The sequence below is a fragment of the Ostrea edulis genome, chromosome 7 (assembly GCF_947568905.1).
Source record: "Ostrea edulis chromosome 7, xbOstEdul1.1, whole genome shotgun sequence".
In the NCBI taxonomy this organism is placed as follows: domain Eukaryota; kingdom Metazoa; phylum Mollusca; class Bivalvia; order Ostreida; family Ostreidae; genus Ostrea; species Ostrea edulis.
In genome coordinates, this window is record NC_079170.1 from 85,338,159 (window position 1) to 85,355,880 (window position 17,722).

General features: G+C 34.4%; 2 protein-coding genes across 2 annotated transcripts in view; one reads left to right on the plus strand and one right to left on the minus strand.

Moving 5' to 3' along the window:
- The window catches only part of LOC125653998 (serine/threonine-protein phosphatase 6 regulatory ankyrin repeat subunit B-like), a 1,068,599-nt gene that overhangs the window by 130,037 nt on the left and 920,840 nt on the right, over positions 1–17,722 (plus strand). The window lies entirely within an intron of this gene.
- LOC130046568 (uncharacterized) lies at positions 691–10,542 on the minus strand. Its single transcript, XM_056142850.1, has 4 exons — positions 10,520–10,542; positions 10,262–10,327; positions 2,714–2,864; positions 691–807 (listed from the first exon to the last, which is right to left on the minus strand). Exons 2-4 carry the CDS (start codon positions 10,310–10,312, stop codon positions 695–697), a joined length of 315 nt encoding a protein of 104 aa, XP_055998825.1. The 5' UTR covers positions 10,313–10,327; positions 10,520–10,542; the 3' UTR covers positions 691–694.

The window sequence follows — 17,722 nt, forward strand, 5'->3', positions numbered from 1 at the left end:
AAGATATCTTTAATTATATAGTTGCTCTCTCTAAAAGAATTATTGCTCTCTTCAAATGAATTAAAGATATCATTAATTCAATTGAAGAGAGCAATAATTGAATTAATGCGCGAATTAAATCAATTATTGCTCTCATCAAATGAATTAATGCGCGCATCAATTCAATTAATGCTCTCATCAATTGATTTAATGCGCACATTAAATCAATTATTGCTCTCAATTCAATTGTTGATATCATTAATTCATTTGAAGAGATCATTAATAAGCGCGCATCAATTCAGCTGAAGAATTAATGCTAACATTAATTCAATGAATGCGCGCAATAATTCAGAATTGAAGATATCATTGATTATTTGAAGAGATCTTTAATTAAATTATTGCGCGCATCAAATGAATTGATGATATCTTGAAATGATTGAAGATATCTTCAATTATTTGAGTTTATGTTAATTTGGCGCTCCATCTGGTTGACGTCAAATCACATGGAAATCTAACAAACAATCCATTATATCAGTTATATATAAGAAATTTTATTTTCGAGCAAGATAATATATTTCAGCAACATTGGAAGTAATGGTTTGACCAGTTTTTCTACAAAAAAAGAAAAAAGTTGAAGACAGGTTCTTTGTAAAGAGTTCTTTCAAATGCACGACAACTTTTATAGCGAACAGATTAAATGACAAACAATACCTGTCTACCAAATATGGAAATGGATATGTAGGCCTTTTGCGCATTTTTTAACGATACCAGCAGCGAACAGGGAAGCAGCATTTCTTTTGAATTCATCTGTAGTGACGAACCCGTCCCCTATACATATATAGATAGATGTACATGGTCGTCAAACAAATACATGATTTTGAAATTATGAAACACTGATGCCTCTGTATGGAAGTAAAGTGATTATGGTACCCAAAGAAAGGTCTTGTCAAAAGAAATACACATGAGAAATATGAAATCCCTATCACTGCATTCAAAAGATGTGGCCTTGGTTAAAAGTGGCTTTTTTTCAAAAGTTGGTCAAACACCAAGGTCAAGGTCATGATATCAAACATTTTACTGCCGAAGTAAAGAGATGTTTTTGTCACAAGGAAATCACATGTGAAAGCTCTAACCATTCAAACGTCATGACCAAGGTTAAAGTTTTTCAAAAGTAGATATTTAATAACGTTTAAAGTGATGACTTAACAACGATGCTGATTGGATGAAAAAGTCGTTTGATTTCTGTGTCCAAAAAAATTCGTCCGGAGTTCATCTGCACTAAGCACGCGGGGTCACTTTTCTCTGGAATGCGTCTTCCCCATTAACGGCCGTTCTAATTTTAACGCTATTTATAGAACGGGAATTTCCACACATGCATTATAAACGAAATGTATTCGTTTGATGCTATAGAAATAAACACAACCAAAGGTATACATTTTAACTGTTAAACCAACCCCCACACCCGTTGTCTATTGACCGTTCAACAGTTTACGAACTGTTGACTGGGCAATAGTCTGCCCAATTTCTATTGGCTACGCAAGTCATGTGATTCTTGATCTGTTTCTTTGTTTGCATCATGGCAAAGATCACTGATCTAGAACTGATGATGAAAAATTAAACAAAATTCATTAGATGAAACGCAAAGCAGACACACGGATATTATAATAATTCATTAGGATATTAGGCATGTTTTCTGTTAAACTAGTAAATGCAATGATAAATGTATGCAATCACATTGTCTTATAAAAAGTTTAAAGTCAACAAATCATGTGCATCTATTTTTTATATAAAAAAAACTTTTTAAAAAATTAAAATGTTCAACATTTTGTCGGACAACAGCTTTTTTTGGCTCACTTGAGCTAAAAGCTAAAAGCTCAAGTGAGCTTTTCTGATCGCCTGTTGTCCATCGTCTGTCCGTCTGTCTGTAAACTTTTTATATTTTTGACTTCTTCTCCAGAACCACCGGACCAATTATAACCAAATTTGGCCAAAAGCGTAGGGGATCAAAGTTTTACAAACAAATATATAGGGAAAATTTTTTTCAAAAAAACAAACAAACAACTGAGCCAGAAAAGCTGAGATTTACATGGAAGTTTCCCAACACACTGCAGATTCAAGTTTCTTAAATCATGACCCCTGAGGCTAGGATGGGGCCACAATAGGGGATGAAAGTTTTACATAACTAATGAATAGAAAAAATCTTTAAAAATTTTCTCCTTATTTAAGAACCATCTCGCCAAAGAAGTCTACATTTGCACAAAAGCCTCCTGACATAATGCAGATTCAAGTTTGTAAAAATTATGGTCCCCGGGGGTAAGATGGGACCACAGTGGGGGATCAAAATTTTACATATTATTATATAGGAAAATTCATTAAAAAAAATTCTGAAAAATCACTGAGCCAGAAAGTTTACATTTACATGAAAGCTTCCTGACATAGTGCAGATTCAATTTTGTAAAAATCATGGCCCCGGGGGTAGACTTGATATCAAAGTATTACATGCAAATATATAGGAAAAATCTTTAAATATTTGCTAAAGTGACTCAGGTGAGCGATGTGGCCCATGGGCCTCTTGTTTGTTTCTCCTTCGAATGGATCATCCTAGTGTCCTCATTCTACGACATCTGGCAACAGATTCATTCTCGGGTCAAATAAAACAGCTGTTGCCCTCGGACTCAGTCAAATAGTGTCTAAAAATGCATTTTCTAATCCAGATCCATCATATGTAATATACCGTCCGTATCAGCGATGGCGAAGGTCTTTTGTACTAAGTCGTCCTCTGTGCGTCCATGGCTCTGTGCTACCGTTAGGAATTCCTCCTGGGACACCTCTCCATCCTCGTTACTGTCATACTCTTCCAGGTTACAGGGTAATCGTTCTGCGCTCTGGAAAAGTACCAGTATGCAAGGTGAAGATAACGAACAGTGATCAATCTCATAACTCCTACAAGCAATACAAAATAGATACTTGGACAAACACGGACCCCTGGACACACCAGAGGTGGGATCAGGTGCCTAGGAGGAGTAAGCATCCCCTGTTGACCGGTCACACCCGCCGTGAGCCCCATATCCTGATCAGGTAAACGGAGTTATCCGCAGTCAAAATCAGTGTGCCAAGAACGGCTTAACAATCGGTATGAAACACGTCAGACAGCATTTGACCCAATGCGAGGTTGTATTGACGAACTAGATCGTTATAACGACCATAGAATTTGCGAAATACTGACTTCAATCGAGACTGTTGAAATCCCTGTACCATCAACTTGTTTGTCAGTAGCTTACCTCGATTTAAAAACTGACTATACCCAGAACAAGCTCTTGCATATCGAATCAGTTGAGATATATAAACACCATATGCAGGTGATAATGGAATATTGCTACATAAATGTGGGAAGTTGACGATGGAGAAGCTGAAATCATCCCGTTTGTCATACAGTTGAGTTGTTAGTTTGCCGTTAGTGTCTACTTTCAATAAAATATCTAAGTATGAAGCAGAAGTGGACGACTCTGTGGTGTCCTTTATTTCGAGCTCACAGGGATATATCAAATCGACATATGAATGAAAGCTATCATAGTTAATAGATAAAACGTCATCGATATATCTAATTGTCGAATTGAAGGTCACAGCGAGAGATTTTTTCTTCTCACGTAGAAGTTTTTGAATAAATTCTGCTTCATATGAATATAAAAACAGGTCAACTAACAACGGAGCACAATTCGTGCCCATGGGAATTCCAACAGACTGTTGGAAGACCTGATCACCAAAGACCACGAAGATATTGTCAATGAGGAACTCTAGCATATTTTTTATTTTAACTTCAGAGTACTTGTGCGTGGAATCAGAGTGATGTTTAACAAAGTAAGTTTTTGAATGACTGATCACTAGATATGAATATTAGTATGTAAATCACTGACAGAAACGAGGGGGTTTACATGCAGTAGGCATTGAGTTAGTATGCTTAAATTTGTACATACATATAACACACACACACACTCACACACACACACACAGATATATAAACTCCGATATGCAGCTGAATGACTTGCTCATTGTAAAGGCTTTTTATGGGTTAAATTAGTCTTCACCCTTCGTATTAATCTATCTGTAAAATATCTCCTCAAAATATATTCCTCACTTAGATAGAACCCGCAATCCTGTAATTTATTTAGAAAAAAAATTATAAACAGACACAAAAATTTGCAAAATAAAATTATTAAAACGTAAATACTAAAATATGATTGTGGCACCGATATATCTTCATAAATATTAACATACGCTCTAGAAGTATAATACACACTGTACATTTACAGTCTACGATAACAGGTTACATATTATACCTATACTGTACACTACACCTGTAGCTTAATATTTCAGTGCAAAATTGCAGCACATACATGTGTAATGCAATGGGGAAAATCTAGCACACCTAGTAATTGAATTTAAGGGGCGAACGGTTTATATAAAATTTAACATCGCTGACGGAATACATTTTAGGGGCAACATGTTCACCTATATTGAAGAAATATTTTTTGTAGTCAAACTGGAGGGCATAGTTTATTGCGTCTGGTTTGTGATTAGAAAGTTGTGAAATTAAATTACCCTCTACACAGTCTTTCAGTGATAATTAATAAGAATTCATAGTCGTTGTGGGGGAAATAAGTAATTGCATTTTTTAGTGTATATGTATCACTTATCATTCACATCGTCGCCGGTGTACAACATCACACTAAATAGTGACCCCGTTACAAAACGAACCCGGGGTTCATTTTTCAACAGATGTTTGATTAATTTTTAACGTTGAAAATTGACCCAGACCGTTAATTAACTACCCTCACAAGAGTGAAATTTTTATCTTTGTTAAAAATAACCTTTAGACATTTTATTTTCAAGAGATCATTTCTGGTGGCGTCAAATTTCAGCATTGAAAAATGAACCAAAATATACACAATGTTTTTTGCAATCCATATCTCAATCAATTACATGTAATAGGGTGTCATATTTTAACATTAAGATAATGTCCCAAATATACAATGGTTTTCCGTATAGTCTATATCTAAGTCAAGTGGTGGGGGTCATATCTTAACAAGTGTTTTTCAAATACAATGATCCCCATATATGACGTGTAGAACGTTGCTATATTCGATAATCTTGTGATGTATGTTCGATAATCTTGTGATTTGAATGTCTAATAATTGCATTGTGGGTAATATGACGCAATTTGCAATGGTTGGAAATAACGAAAGTATCCGGTGATGCAAAATATGATATACTAGTATGTTACATGTATATAACACTGTATGAATATCTAGAATCTGTCATAGAGTCAGAACTATGGGGTTCAAATTCAAACTTTTGGTACATTCCTTTCTATTTTCCTATATATGTTAATTAAGGTTTTATCTAGTATCAGCAAAAGTAAGAATGTCCTTCAAATGATAAAGACATTTAAAGAGGCATGAACACGATTTGAGTTAACAATTTTCGAATTCTAATTTTTAATTTTTAATGTTTGGAATGCTTGACATTAAAGGCATTTTTAATGGACAACCAAAATCTGAATGTTAGTTGTCGAGGTACGTAGGAGATACAGAGCTCACATTTCTTTGTTATGTAAATAAGGCTTGTGCCATGATTTGGTTTACATAGGTAAAATATACTAGTTAAAGGTTTGTTTAAATCAATTAGTTTTTATTTTACAAGTTAATTCTGAACACAGTTAAATAGTTTCCAGTGTATGGCGCATCTCATTTTGTTTTAACATGCTATATTCTATTAAGCAATCTATATGTAAACGAGCCTTGTTTACATAACAAAGAATTGTGAGTGATGTATCTCACTTGTAACTCCACAACTGATATCCAAATGTTGTTGACCATTAGAAATACTTTAGTTAAGCATTATAGAAAATAAAAATGGAAAAATAGAATTTGAAAATTTTCAGCTCAAATCGTGTCCATGCCCCTTTCATCACTATGACCATTTTGACCCCACCCTGGCACCAAAAGCCCTACCCTGTGATCATAAAATTTACAATTTTGGCAAAGAGTTTCTTGTTCCATTCAGTTTCAATTTCATATCATTAGCATTAAAGAAAACGTTAATCTTGCACCATCCAATGTTGTGTAAATTATAACATCATCGTTTTTCTTATTTAAGGTATTATATTAGTCTAGTTTAAAATCAGCATTTCGCAAATTCTATGGTCGTTATAACAATCTAGTTTACCAATACAACCTATAATTGGGTCAAATGCTGTCTGACTTGTTTCATACCGATTATTAGGCCGTTCTTGGGAAACTAACTTTGACTACGAATAACTCCGTTTACCTGATCAAGATATAGGGCTCACGGCGGGTATGATAGGTCAACAAGGGATGCTTATTCCTCCAAGGCACCTGATCACACCTCTGGTATATTCAGGTATCCGTGTTTGCCCAACTCTCTATTTTGTATTGTTTATAGGAGTTATGAGATTGATCACTGTTCGTTATCTTCACCTTTCATTAAGGAAACCAAATGTTTCCAGAATTTTGTGATTTTTGTGTCAAAAGCAATTGTTTTCTCCCAAAATGAAGAATTTTAACATATTCATTGGTCATAATTTTTTCAGTGTAATCTTGTATATTGAATTCTAAAATATGGAATTGTTTGTTTTGTCACTTCTTGTTTAATACTAGAGATTGTTTTTATTAAAAACAAATGTCAGTGTCTCCCCAAATTGGAAGTGCTCCAAACGACACCTCCTCCCCTTAATGTATTGTATGGTATGGAGGAGAAAGCATGAGCAGGAACATAGACATTATGAATTCCGATCAATAACACAGAAGTGTTAACAAACTCATTTTACACCCTCCATCCCTCAAATTCACTATAACTTTAGGAATAACTATTTGACCCTCTTGTCCCTTCAATATGCACATCTGCAACTGGCAATGAAGCATTGTACAAAGTTTCCAATCTATCGAATAAACCACATAGGAGAAGTGTTCACAAGCTATTCTACATCTTCCACCCCTCTTAGATCCACTATAGGTTTTAGGAAAATAATTGGATCTTCCTGGCTCGACAATGTGCACATCTACAAATGGCAATGAAGCATTATACAAAGTTTTAAATCTATCAGATAAGCTATATAGGAGAAGTGTTCCAAAAGTATTTTACATCCTCCACCCCTCTTAGACTCACTACATCTTTTAGAAAAACAATTGTATCCTCCTGTACCAACAATATGCACATCTACAAATGGCAATGAAGCATTGTACCGAGTTTCAAATCTATCAGATAAACCACATGGGAGAAGTCTTTACAGGCTATTTTACACTCCTTTTAGATCCACTATAAATTTTAGGAAAATAATTAGATCATCCTGTCCCGACAATATGCACATTTACAAATTTCAATGAAGCATTGTATAAAGTTTCAAGTCCATCCGATAAGCCATTAAGGAGAAGAAACGTTAAAAGTTTTTGTGACAGACAGACAGACGGGCGGAGAGACAGACAGACGGACAGAAAGTACAAAACAATATGTCTTTCCTGTAAGAGGGGAAACATAATAAAAGTGAAACATTGTTTCCAGAAATCTGTGATTTTTTGGGGGGTGTAAAAATCCATCTTTTTCTCCCAAAATAAGGATTTTTAAAGGACACATCTCGTGTTTTCAAAGTATACAGAATTATATGTATTTTGTCTTCCTTATGCTTATAGAAATTAATTGTAATAGTTCGTTCGCTGAAGTATTGCGATAATTACCCACAATACGGACTTAAATCTAAGCCCTGATTTCAAAAAGCCTAGTTAATTAGATAGGTAGTCACGTGGTAAAGTGACGTCATATGCGACCTTCGTCGATCAACTTGTTGTAAAAGTATTGTTAGATATGTTTAAAAACTCGGGTTTTAGGGGCCTAATTTATTTATCATGGATAACATTTATTTCGATGTTGACAAATTTCCTGAGTCTTATATCTTTTAGCCACCAGTGCATACAAATAACGACCCAAATGTAGCGAGGAAAGCGGGTATGAAATCTGCATTTTGCGAGTAAATGATGTTTACATGGGATCACTGTCTAAACACTATTTGGTAATATCATTTCTGTAAACAACTGTAATTAGAGTTGTTGCTTTTCTAAAATAAACAGTGCAATTATTATTAAATTTATTTTTGGAGAAGTTAGATAGGCCTAAATTATGATACGATTACGTATCATTGGCAACTAGCTAGGACTACTGTCACGGGTGCATTTCGGAAAAAAATAATAAAAAGGATCAAAGTTATTGTGAAAATCACAATACTTTTAAATTATTTATTCAAGAAATTTTATTAATCATTATTATTTTTTATCTACACGTTGTTACTTCGCGGCATGCTGTTGTTGTAAACACGTACACGCGTTCCTTTAAAAAATGAAAGCATTATAATTCAATTCAAAGTTGGGAAATATCATATTTTATCATTTATAATTGAAAGTTCAATTATCTTTTATATTTAAATTTCTTTTTTTTAAAACTACCAGTTGGTAGACACGGCTAGCAAAGTTCTGCCTATATGTTGTTACAAGGTGAAGGTCAGTTGGTGCGAGTGTGTATTGAATTTGAGAGCAGAACGGAAAGCATATGCCGTAGGCCTATATGTAACAGTGCGTAGCTTCGATAGAACCATTTTCTCGCAGTTTATCTACGTCTTTGTCCAAGTGCTTGTTTGAAAAAGTACAGGGACCAATTCTACTGGGTTTTTTAATGGCAAAATCGTTGTGCCGACAAAAAATATTCACGTCTTGTCACTCATACCTTCCTTCGAAAATTGAAGAAAACACAGTCCAAATCCTCTCTACTGACAGCAAGTACACCCTTAAACGGCACAAAACACCCTAATGCAGTGTTATTTACAAGCCGTTAACGTGATAATTGTTTGTTTGTCAATTAAATCTAATCTGTTTATGAAATGGCTAACAACTGTTTTCAAATCGTCTCGCTCGAGGTCGCATATGACGTCACAGATAATGGCGCGTAAAATATCGAAGAAAATATGCATATCGCAAGATTTGAATTTCATCGCTTTCAAACTCGAAAACTACGCAAACTGTTTCATTTAAAACACAGGTAAAGTAGTTTTAGGCATGAAATGAATTAATTTTACTGAAAAAAATAAAAAGTTTAAAAACATGCGATGTGTCCTTTAACGTCTTATTCATTGTTTCCAGAAATCTGTGATTTTTTGTATGTGTAAAACTCGGTTTATCTCCCCCCAAATTGAGGAATTTTGACATGCTTATTGGTCATAATTTTTTTCCCATTGTAATCTTATAAAGCGAATTCTAAAACATGGAATTATTCGTTTTGTAATTTCTTGTTTAATATAAAAGTTATTTATTGTTTCAAAAAATCTGTGTTGCTTGTTGTATTTTCATTATTTTACCCCAAAATTCAGAGAATGCATGAAAATCAATCTAAAGATGGTTGAAATTTGTGACACTAATCGCAATTAATCAGGATAATAGTAAAATAACTTGTTTTGACATTTGGCAAATTTTGACCCTTTAATCTAATTTAATTTTGTCCCCTGTCCGCAAAATTAACCTTTCGGTCCTCTCTCTTATAAAAATTTAACATTGATCACTTTTCAACGACCGTTTTGATAAAAATTTAACGTTAAAATTTGATCGGGGGCAACTTTTAATGCTACGAAATAACCTGTGGGGTCGATTTTCAACGGGGTCACTAATTTTAATGTTACACCGGCCAAGTCGCAATAATTAAATGTGTCAGTGTTACACAAATGCCCCCGTTAACATTCATTTTTTTTTTAATATTTGACGGTCCAGAGATGTAAAAATACCATTAGGTTCAAGTAAAACAAGAGTAGAAGAGAATATTACATGTATTGCCTCTGCTTTCTATTTTAATAAAAGTACATACTAACTATCGTTTAGTTCTTCATCTACAAGCACATTTAACAAAAAGCACCTAATTATCTACAAACACAGCCCCCCTCCCCCCCCCCCCCCCCCCCCCCCCCCATCATTCATTGGAAAATTGAGGATGATTAGAAATTTTCGAAATCTTAGGGCAATAACTTTCTTTAAAAAGGTCAATCGGTATGAAACTTGAACTTGATCTGTAAATCCTCAATACAAAGAGACATACTAGCTCTACAAGCACAGCAAAATGTAAGACTAACTATGACAAATTAAACTTCCGGAAGGGATACCACTATATGCCCCGATCCATTTCCTGATGGAGGCATAATAACATGCATGAATTACACAATACTCACGGTTACCTGTGCTGCCGCAACAAAAACCAGCATTGACAAAACAAGTACGCGATTCATCGTGGTCTTCGAAATCTGTGATGATAACGGGAAAAGAGGTGCAGGTTAAAACTCAAAATTAGTTCATAAAGAAGTTGAATTAGAACATAGAGTATGTTTCATAAAACCTACCCACGGGCAATTATATTGCTTGGGTTCAAATTTACAATCAGGGAGTATTTCATATAGTAGATTCAAACCTAATTACTTACCCGTGAACCTACCTACCGAGTTGTAGATGTCTAGATGGATTTGTGATCCCTGTATAACACGTGGGGTTTATATATTCTTCATCCAAAAGGAAGTATTCATACTTCATGAAATAGATTAGTTTTCTGTCTGTTTGTTTTAACATAAGGGGACAGATGTTTAACAGATGCTAACATTATATGAAGCTCAAGTGGCATTTAATCTTTGTAGCTTTCCTGTTTTGTTTTAAACATATGTTATTATGTAATTCATACAAATGGATTGGATACAAGTTCTTGCAACTTTTAAAATAATCATCTCCGAAACCCTTACATACAACACATTTATTAATGAAAAGACTGTTAAACAAAATATTTGATATTGAGAATTACATACATGTATATCAATTCAAAACTTAAAAGAATCTCTAATGTACTTTTGTACAGAGGGAAAACATTCTGTTCAAATCATCTGATATTAAGACGCCCCCAAATACTCGAAACAACTTATTGAGTATCTATGATATGAATTTTCTCAATTTGTTGTAGTTGTTTTGGTTTTTTTTTTTTGAAAAGATTGTATCTCGCATGGCTATATAATTTATACGAAAAAAAAAATTAATGGTAGTTATTCTCTACTAATCCACAAGAAAAAATTAAAGGATATTCTATGATGCATGTTTCCTCCAAATAAGTCGTTGTTGAGTGTGCAGCTTTGCCTTGATTTAGTATGTATAATATTTAGATTGATAACGCTTTACGACAGAAAAATATGATGGTGGTTTAGGAGGCCTTGAATTGATATACATTGTTTTCATTGATTAATTGAGGTTGACCCATTTGTAGCAAAGTTAGCGAATTCCAATTCCAAACCACGTCCAGAAAAAATGATTTTTTTAAACTTGAAGTCTATATTTTGGAATATCGTATTCTACAGTGAAAAGTTTACAGACAGACGGACAGAGGACGGACATCGGGTGATCAGAATCGCTCACATGAGTTGAAAACTGAAGAACCTAGTACAGAGCCCACCAGGATATATTATTCGCACTTATTTTCCAGTTATTACTGGGTCCATACTACTAACGGAGGGAAATATTGGTGACAAGTTTATGCTAATCCTTCTAAGAAATTTTTCACACTACTGCATCATTATGCACAATATCCATCGCCGTTGGTTAATGAGTATGAGCAATACAAGGTATAACATATACCAATTCTTCTCCATACACATGTGCATGTACATCAGTGAAATTTCCCTGGAACATGGTAATTATTGGGTGATTTCATATGTCTTGTTACAACCTGACTGAATGAAGATTTTTGCAAGACAGCATATATACATGTAGTTCTAAATACCATGGGTACCCCGACGTTCGTAAGGCCTGTGGAAATGAAAGTCAGCGACAATATCTATAATCAAATTACTGAAAGTACTGAAAAGCGCTAAGCTGACTTCATGAAATGTGAAGATAACGAACAGTGATCAATCTCATAACTCCTACAAGCAATACAAAATAGACAGTTGGGCAAACACGGTAAGCACCCCCTGTTGACCGGTCACATCCGCCGTGAGCTTTATATCCTGATCAGGTAAACGGATTTATCCGCAGTCAAAATCAGTGTACCAAGAACGGCTTAACAATCGGTATGAAACACGTCAGACAGCATTTGACCCAATGATAGGTTGTATTGACGAACTAGATCGTTATAACGACCATAGGCTTTGCGAAATGCCGACTCCAAACGAGACTGTTGAAACCCCAGCACCATCAACCCGTTTGTCAGCTGTCTGCCTTGATTTAAAAACTGATCATAAGCAGAACAAGCTCTTGTACCAGTTAAGATATATAAACACCATATGCAGGTGATAATGGAATATTGCTACATAAATATGGGAAGTTGACGATGGAGAAACTGAAATCATCCCGTTTGTCATACAGTTGAGTTGTAAATTTGCCGTTAATGTCTACTTTCAATAAAATATCTAAGTATGAAGCAGAAGTGGACGACTCTGTGATGTCCTTTATTTCGAGGTCACAGTGATATATCAAATCGACATATGAATGAAAGTTATTAATGTTAATGAACAAAACGTCATCGATATATCTAATTGTCGAATTGAAGGCCACAGCGAGAGATTTTTTCTTCTCACGTAAAAGTTTTTTTTAATAAATTCTGCTTCATATGAATACAGAAACAGGTCAGCTAACAAAGGAGCACAATTCGTGCCCATGATAATTCCAACAGACTGTGGAAGACCTGATCACCAGAGACCACGAAGATATTGTCAATGAGGAACTCTAACATATTTTTTATTTCAACTTCAGAATACTTGTGCGTGGAATCAGAGTGGTGTATAACAAAGTAAGTTTTTGAATGACTCATCACTAGATATGAATATTTCCGTTTTCCATTTTTGTTGAAGAAGCAACTGTCGATGATGTCATCAAGTCTAGTCCTTAATTTATCGTGAGGAATGGTCGTGTATAGTGTTGAAAAGTCATAGGTTTTATTGTTGTTGATTTGGGAAAGATTCTGCGACTTCAAGTTTATTAAAAGTTCTTTAGAATTTATGAATTATGTTTGTAATGTTAAAGAGAAACAACAGGAGAGGAAGTTCGTGCATTACTCTTTATTTTCACACAAGGAAATGATACATTTTCTACAAGGAAATTACAGAATGGGAAAACAATATCCTGAAACTGTTAAGTATGTTGATATAAACTGTATATGACATTAGCAAACACAATAGTAATTATAATAATTTCAGCCCAGCCTGTCCCGGGAACCAAAACTCTACCCCTGGGATCATGAAATTTACAATTTGGTCAAAGGTTACCTGCTCCTTTTAAATATCTAATTAGTCTTCATTTGGCATCAATAGCATTGAAGAAGATGCTATTGAAACGTTTTACACATAGAAACTATCCAAGTTTTGTTTTACCCTGCAGTCAGGACCTTTACCCTGAAGATCATGAAATTTACAAATTTGGTAAAGGTCCTCCTGCTATACATGACTATGCAATTGATTTTTTTAAAGAGATATGAGGTTGTAGAGAAGAGTTTTGAAATTTGGTGAGGTCTTGGCAGTGTTTGAAAATTTGAAAAGAATTTTAATGTCAGTTATCGGTAGTTATGGGTACATGTAGGTAAAAGTGCTCAATTGTGAACGCACGACGGATGCAGACCAATTGCAATAGAAATGAATAGAAACTTCATTCACAACTACATATCTAATAAATGAATAACCACTGTGTTCTAGTTTAGTAGTGAATGAAACATTTTAGAATACAATTAAAATGAAATTAACCTATAGTTTGATACTCGTTAAGCAAGAAAGGGAAGAAGAAACAAACAACAGAAAAAAACCAACAGATAGAAAAATATACAAATGCTACAAATATTCATGCCAAAACACATCAACATAATAATGAAGGAATCTGAAACATTTTACATCCTTTTCCAGATATCATTTAGATGTACACAAGTATGCATCTTTATGACTTATATTACAAAGTTTAGTGAATAATTATCGGTAGCAATTAAAACATGAAAGTAGACTTAATATTTTGCCATCAATAATGTAGTTTTCTTTTAATTAATACACAAATAATACACAAATAACAGAGATTTTAGTCTAATTTTTGCTCGCGTCCGAGACATCCTTACGTACGCAGATTCTTGCGTTAGTGACAACCCCACGTTTCCCTAATATTTATCTATGGGGCATTGCTATTGAGGAGCAATGCATTTTGACCATTACGTAATGATAAACACATTGCAATCGAGGAGCAACGATATGTAATCAAAGGGGAAATATATGAAACTGTTCTACAGACAGTTTCTAACGTGGGAAACAGATGCATTTCTGATTGACTCCCCCATGACATGAAACAAACTTGCTTTACCAATACCATCTTTTTAGCTTTCATGCCATGAATGAACTCGTCCAGATGGAGGACAAATAGTTCAAATATTAACATTTTTTATTTGTGTGACGTTATAAGAAATCGAATTGTTCATTCGATATAAGAAAAGAACGGGGTATGAATAAGTAACCCTAGATTTCATTGATAGACCAGAAACTGGTAATAGACTTTAATAATTCAAAATTTGGATTGCTTACATCATATATACGTCTTAAGATATGTTAATTTTTTTTTTAAAAGCTGGTTTATAATAACATTAAATCTGAACATATGCTGAAAATTTTAGTTTTTTAAATGAAAATTATTTCAAATATTAGATTCGAAATTTAGACTTTAGTATATTATCAATTTATTGTCTTGAGGCCTGATCACAGGAGTCCGCAGTTTTATTTTTAAACGGAAGCCCAGTCGTTGTTTTTATACATGTACTATTTCCTGTAACCAGATTACTGTAGATCAGGGATCGTTGGGAGGAATGTAGCCGTCAGCCAGGTTCGATCGCCGGCGGATAGATACAACCTATCATTGGGTCAAATGCTGTCTGACGTGTTTCATGCCGATTGTTAGACCGTTCTTGGCACACCAATTCTGACTACGGATAACTCCGTTTACCTGACCAAGATATAGGACTCACGACGGGTTTGTCCGGTTGACAGGGGGTGCTTACTCCTCCTAGGCACCTGATCCCAACTCTGGTATATCCAGGGGCACGTGTTTGCCCAATTTTGTATTCCATATAGGAGTTGTGAGATTGATCCCTGTTCGTTATCTCCACCTTTCATAGACAACTTTTATTTTATAGAATATTGGTATATGTTTCTCTCAACAGATTGGAGAAAGTTGTGTAGACATCATTCAGTATGATCCTCTGTTTTCGCAGGCCATCTTGGTGACAAACGAAAGGCAATCTATAATCAGACATTTTCCTATTAATTTACATCTATTTATTCTGATATGGGATTACTCTCATTCTTTTACTGTCATGGCTGTGTGTATTTTAATTTGAACTTCATGGTCATTTTCTAATTAAAATCCATTTTGTAGATTTAGAGTGCAGCTGCACAGTGCTTTGACTCTGTTTGGTTCCTATGACAACAAGAGGTGTACCTTCAGAAGTATGTGTAATGATACATATGATTTCAGATAAATTAATTAAAAAACAATGACACCCCCCCCACACACACACACATACCGAGGAGAAGAGGATGAATGTAGTTGATAAATCTTTGAAATAAATCCATATGCAATACCTGTTGAAATGCATGTATTGCAAACTTGTAGCAGTCAGGCTCATTTGACAGGATCCTGATAGCATAGTACTTGAAGTTGGTAGATTATAAGACTAGAGATTCAGGAGACCACGCTTGAATCAGTATTTGGTCCAGTTTTCTCCTTGTTACATCTGGTGTTGTAACCAGGATACTGAGAATAAATAAGTTGGGAGAACACCTGACTGGAGATTGAGGGCTCTTGCATTCTGCCTCTTTACATATTATGGTGTGACACATCCCTGAAACTGACAATTAAAAGTGACAGCTAGAAAAGGGTTGCAATGTTTGAGCAAAACTCAATCAAAATGAATCCGTACTTGGTCTAATTTCGCAAGCGAATCTGTATACAGATCAAGGGATCTAGCAAAGTTTAGTGTGAAAAAATATTGTTTGGATGAATTTGACCCTAAATATAAATTCCAATTTTGTTGAAATAAAGAATTTTACTTTATTTTGTTGCGTGTATATGCACCTTTTTGTATAAATGTCGGAATAATTTAAGATATAGAGCGATTCATTCAAAACCAAAGCAAATCAGTTTGAAATTGTGTTTCTGATTAAAATAAGAAGAAAGGTAAAATGATTTTGCTTCTAACATTATATCACATGAAATTCAAATTGTATTTATTTGTACATTTTGTAAGATTTCATTTGAATATTTTGTACGGCTAAATTAACCCTTCAGTAGCAGGATTTAAACAATCACACTTAATGTAGAAGGGGCCTTAGAAATCCAATTTGATTGTAATACCCCCAATACAATTTGATAGACTGTTTTTATTCTATTTGTGGTCACACCTGAACCATTACCAACTAATCATGATTTTGCACAATATATCCATTGTGTTAAGAAAATATCCTGCATAAAATTAATGTTCAGGTATTCTAGGAAATAATTGTATTTCATCCTTCCGGGATATCATACTCATTAAGTATTGTCCAACGTCTAGAACTCAATGCTTAATCCAATTGAGAGAGTGATCATTAAATTATTGCGCGTTAAGTGAATTTATTCGCGCTGCAATGTAATTGAAGAGTGCAAAATTCAATTACTGCACGCATTAATTGAATTTATGTTTTCTTCAATTAAACTGTAGCGCGTTTTATTTCAAATGTTGACGTCATCAAATCGTTTGAAGAGAGCACAATTTCAAGTATAGCGCTCTTCAATTTAGTAAAATAATTTATGTTATTAACAATGCAGATCATTGAAGATATAATTTCTTATATCAAGACGTCTTTACTTGCATTGTTGCGGGCATCAAATGTAATGATGATATCTTTAAATGATTAAAGATGTCTTTAATCATTTGCTTGTATGTTAATTCAGCACTTCATAACCCATCACTATACTATATAAACAAGTTGGATGGGGTGCAGTCACTTGATATATATGATCTTTATCATATGTAATTATTGAATATTTGATTTTTCTATAAAGTTCATGAATATTGTAATTTTTCTTCTGACTAGTCTAAGGTGTTTACATGTAATTATAGGTGTTTAAGTGCTGATTCGGTGGAGTGTATTTGAAGAATTATATTGACAGTGTGTATGTGAACGTGTTCATTTTGAGTGTAACTTCGATGTTTATGTGACTGCAGTAAAGTCAAAGTGAAAATAGATGAATCTGCAACCGATATCTACTATCCATAAGCCATAAGACTTCCAATGGTGTTATTTTTTCTGATTTGAGTGACTATAAGTGCTAGTGCCTAGGGCTGAAACGATTCACCGAAATATCGATACTGTTCAATATAAAAGCTTGACTCAATGTTCGATTCATTGCCTCGATTTTTCGATTCGATACGTTTATTACAAACGGGTTAAGTGGAATGTATCAGCCTTAACCTGTACTTTAATATTATCTAACAAACCTGTATGGGGGGGGGGACAAAATAGAGTCCAATAACGTTCAGATTGGGGTTTGCCTAGAGTCTGACGAAAACAATAATGAACTCTATCGGTTTAAACTACAAAGTACAGATCCAACAGCCATCTTACCGTTTGGCAGTTTGGAAACATTTTGCTTTCAAAATT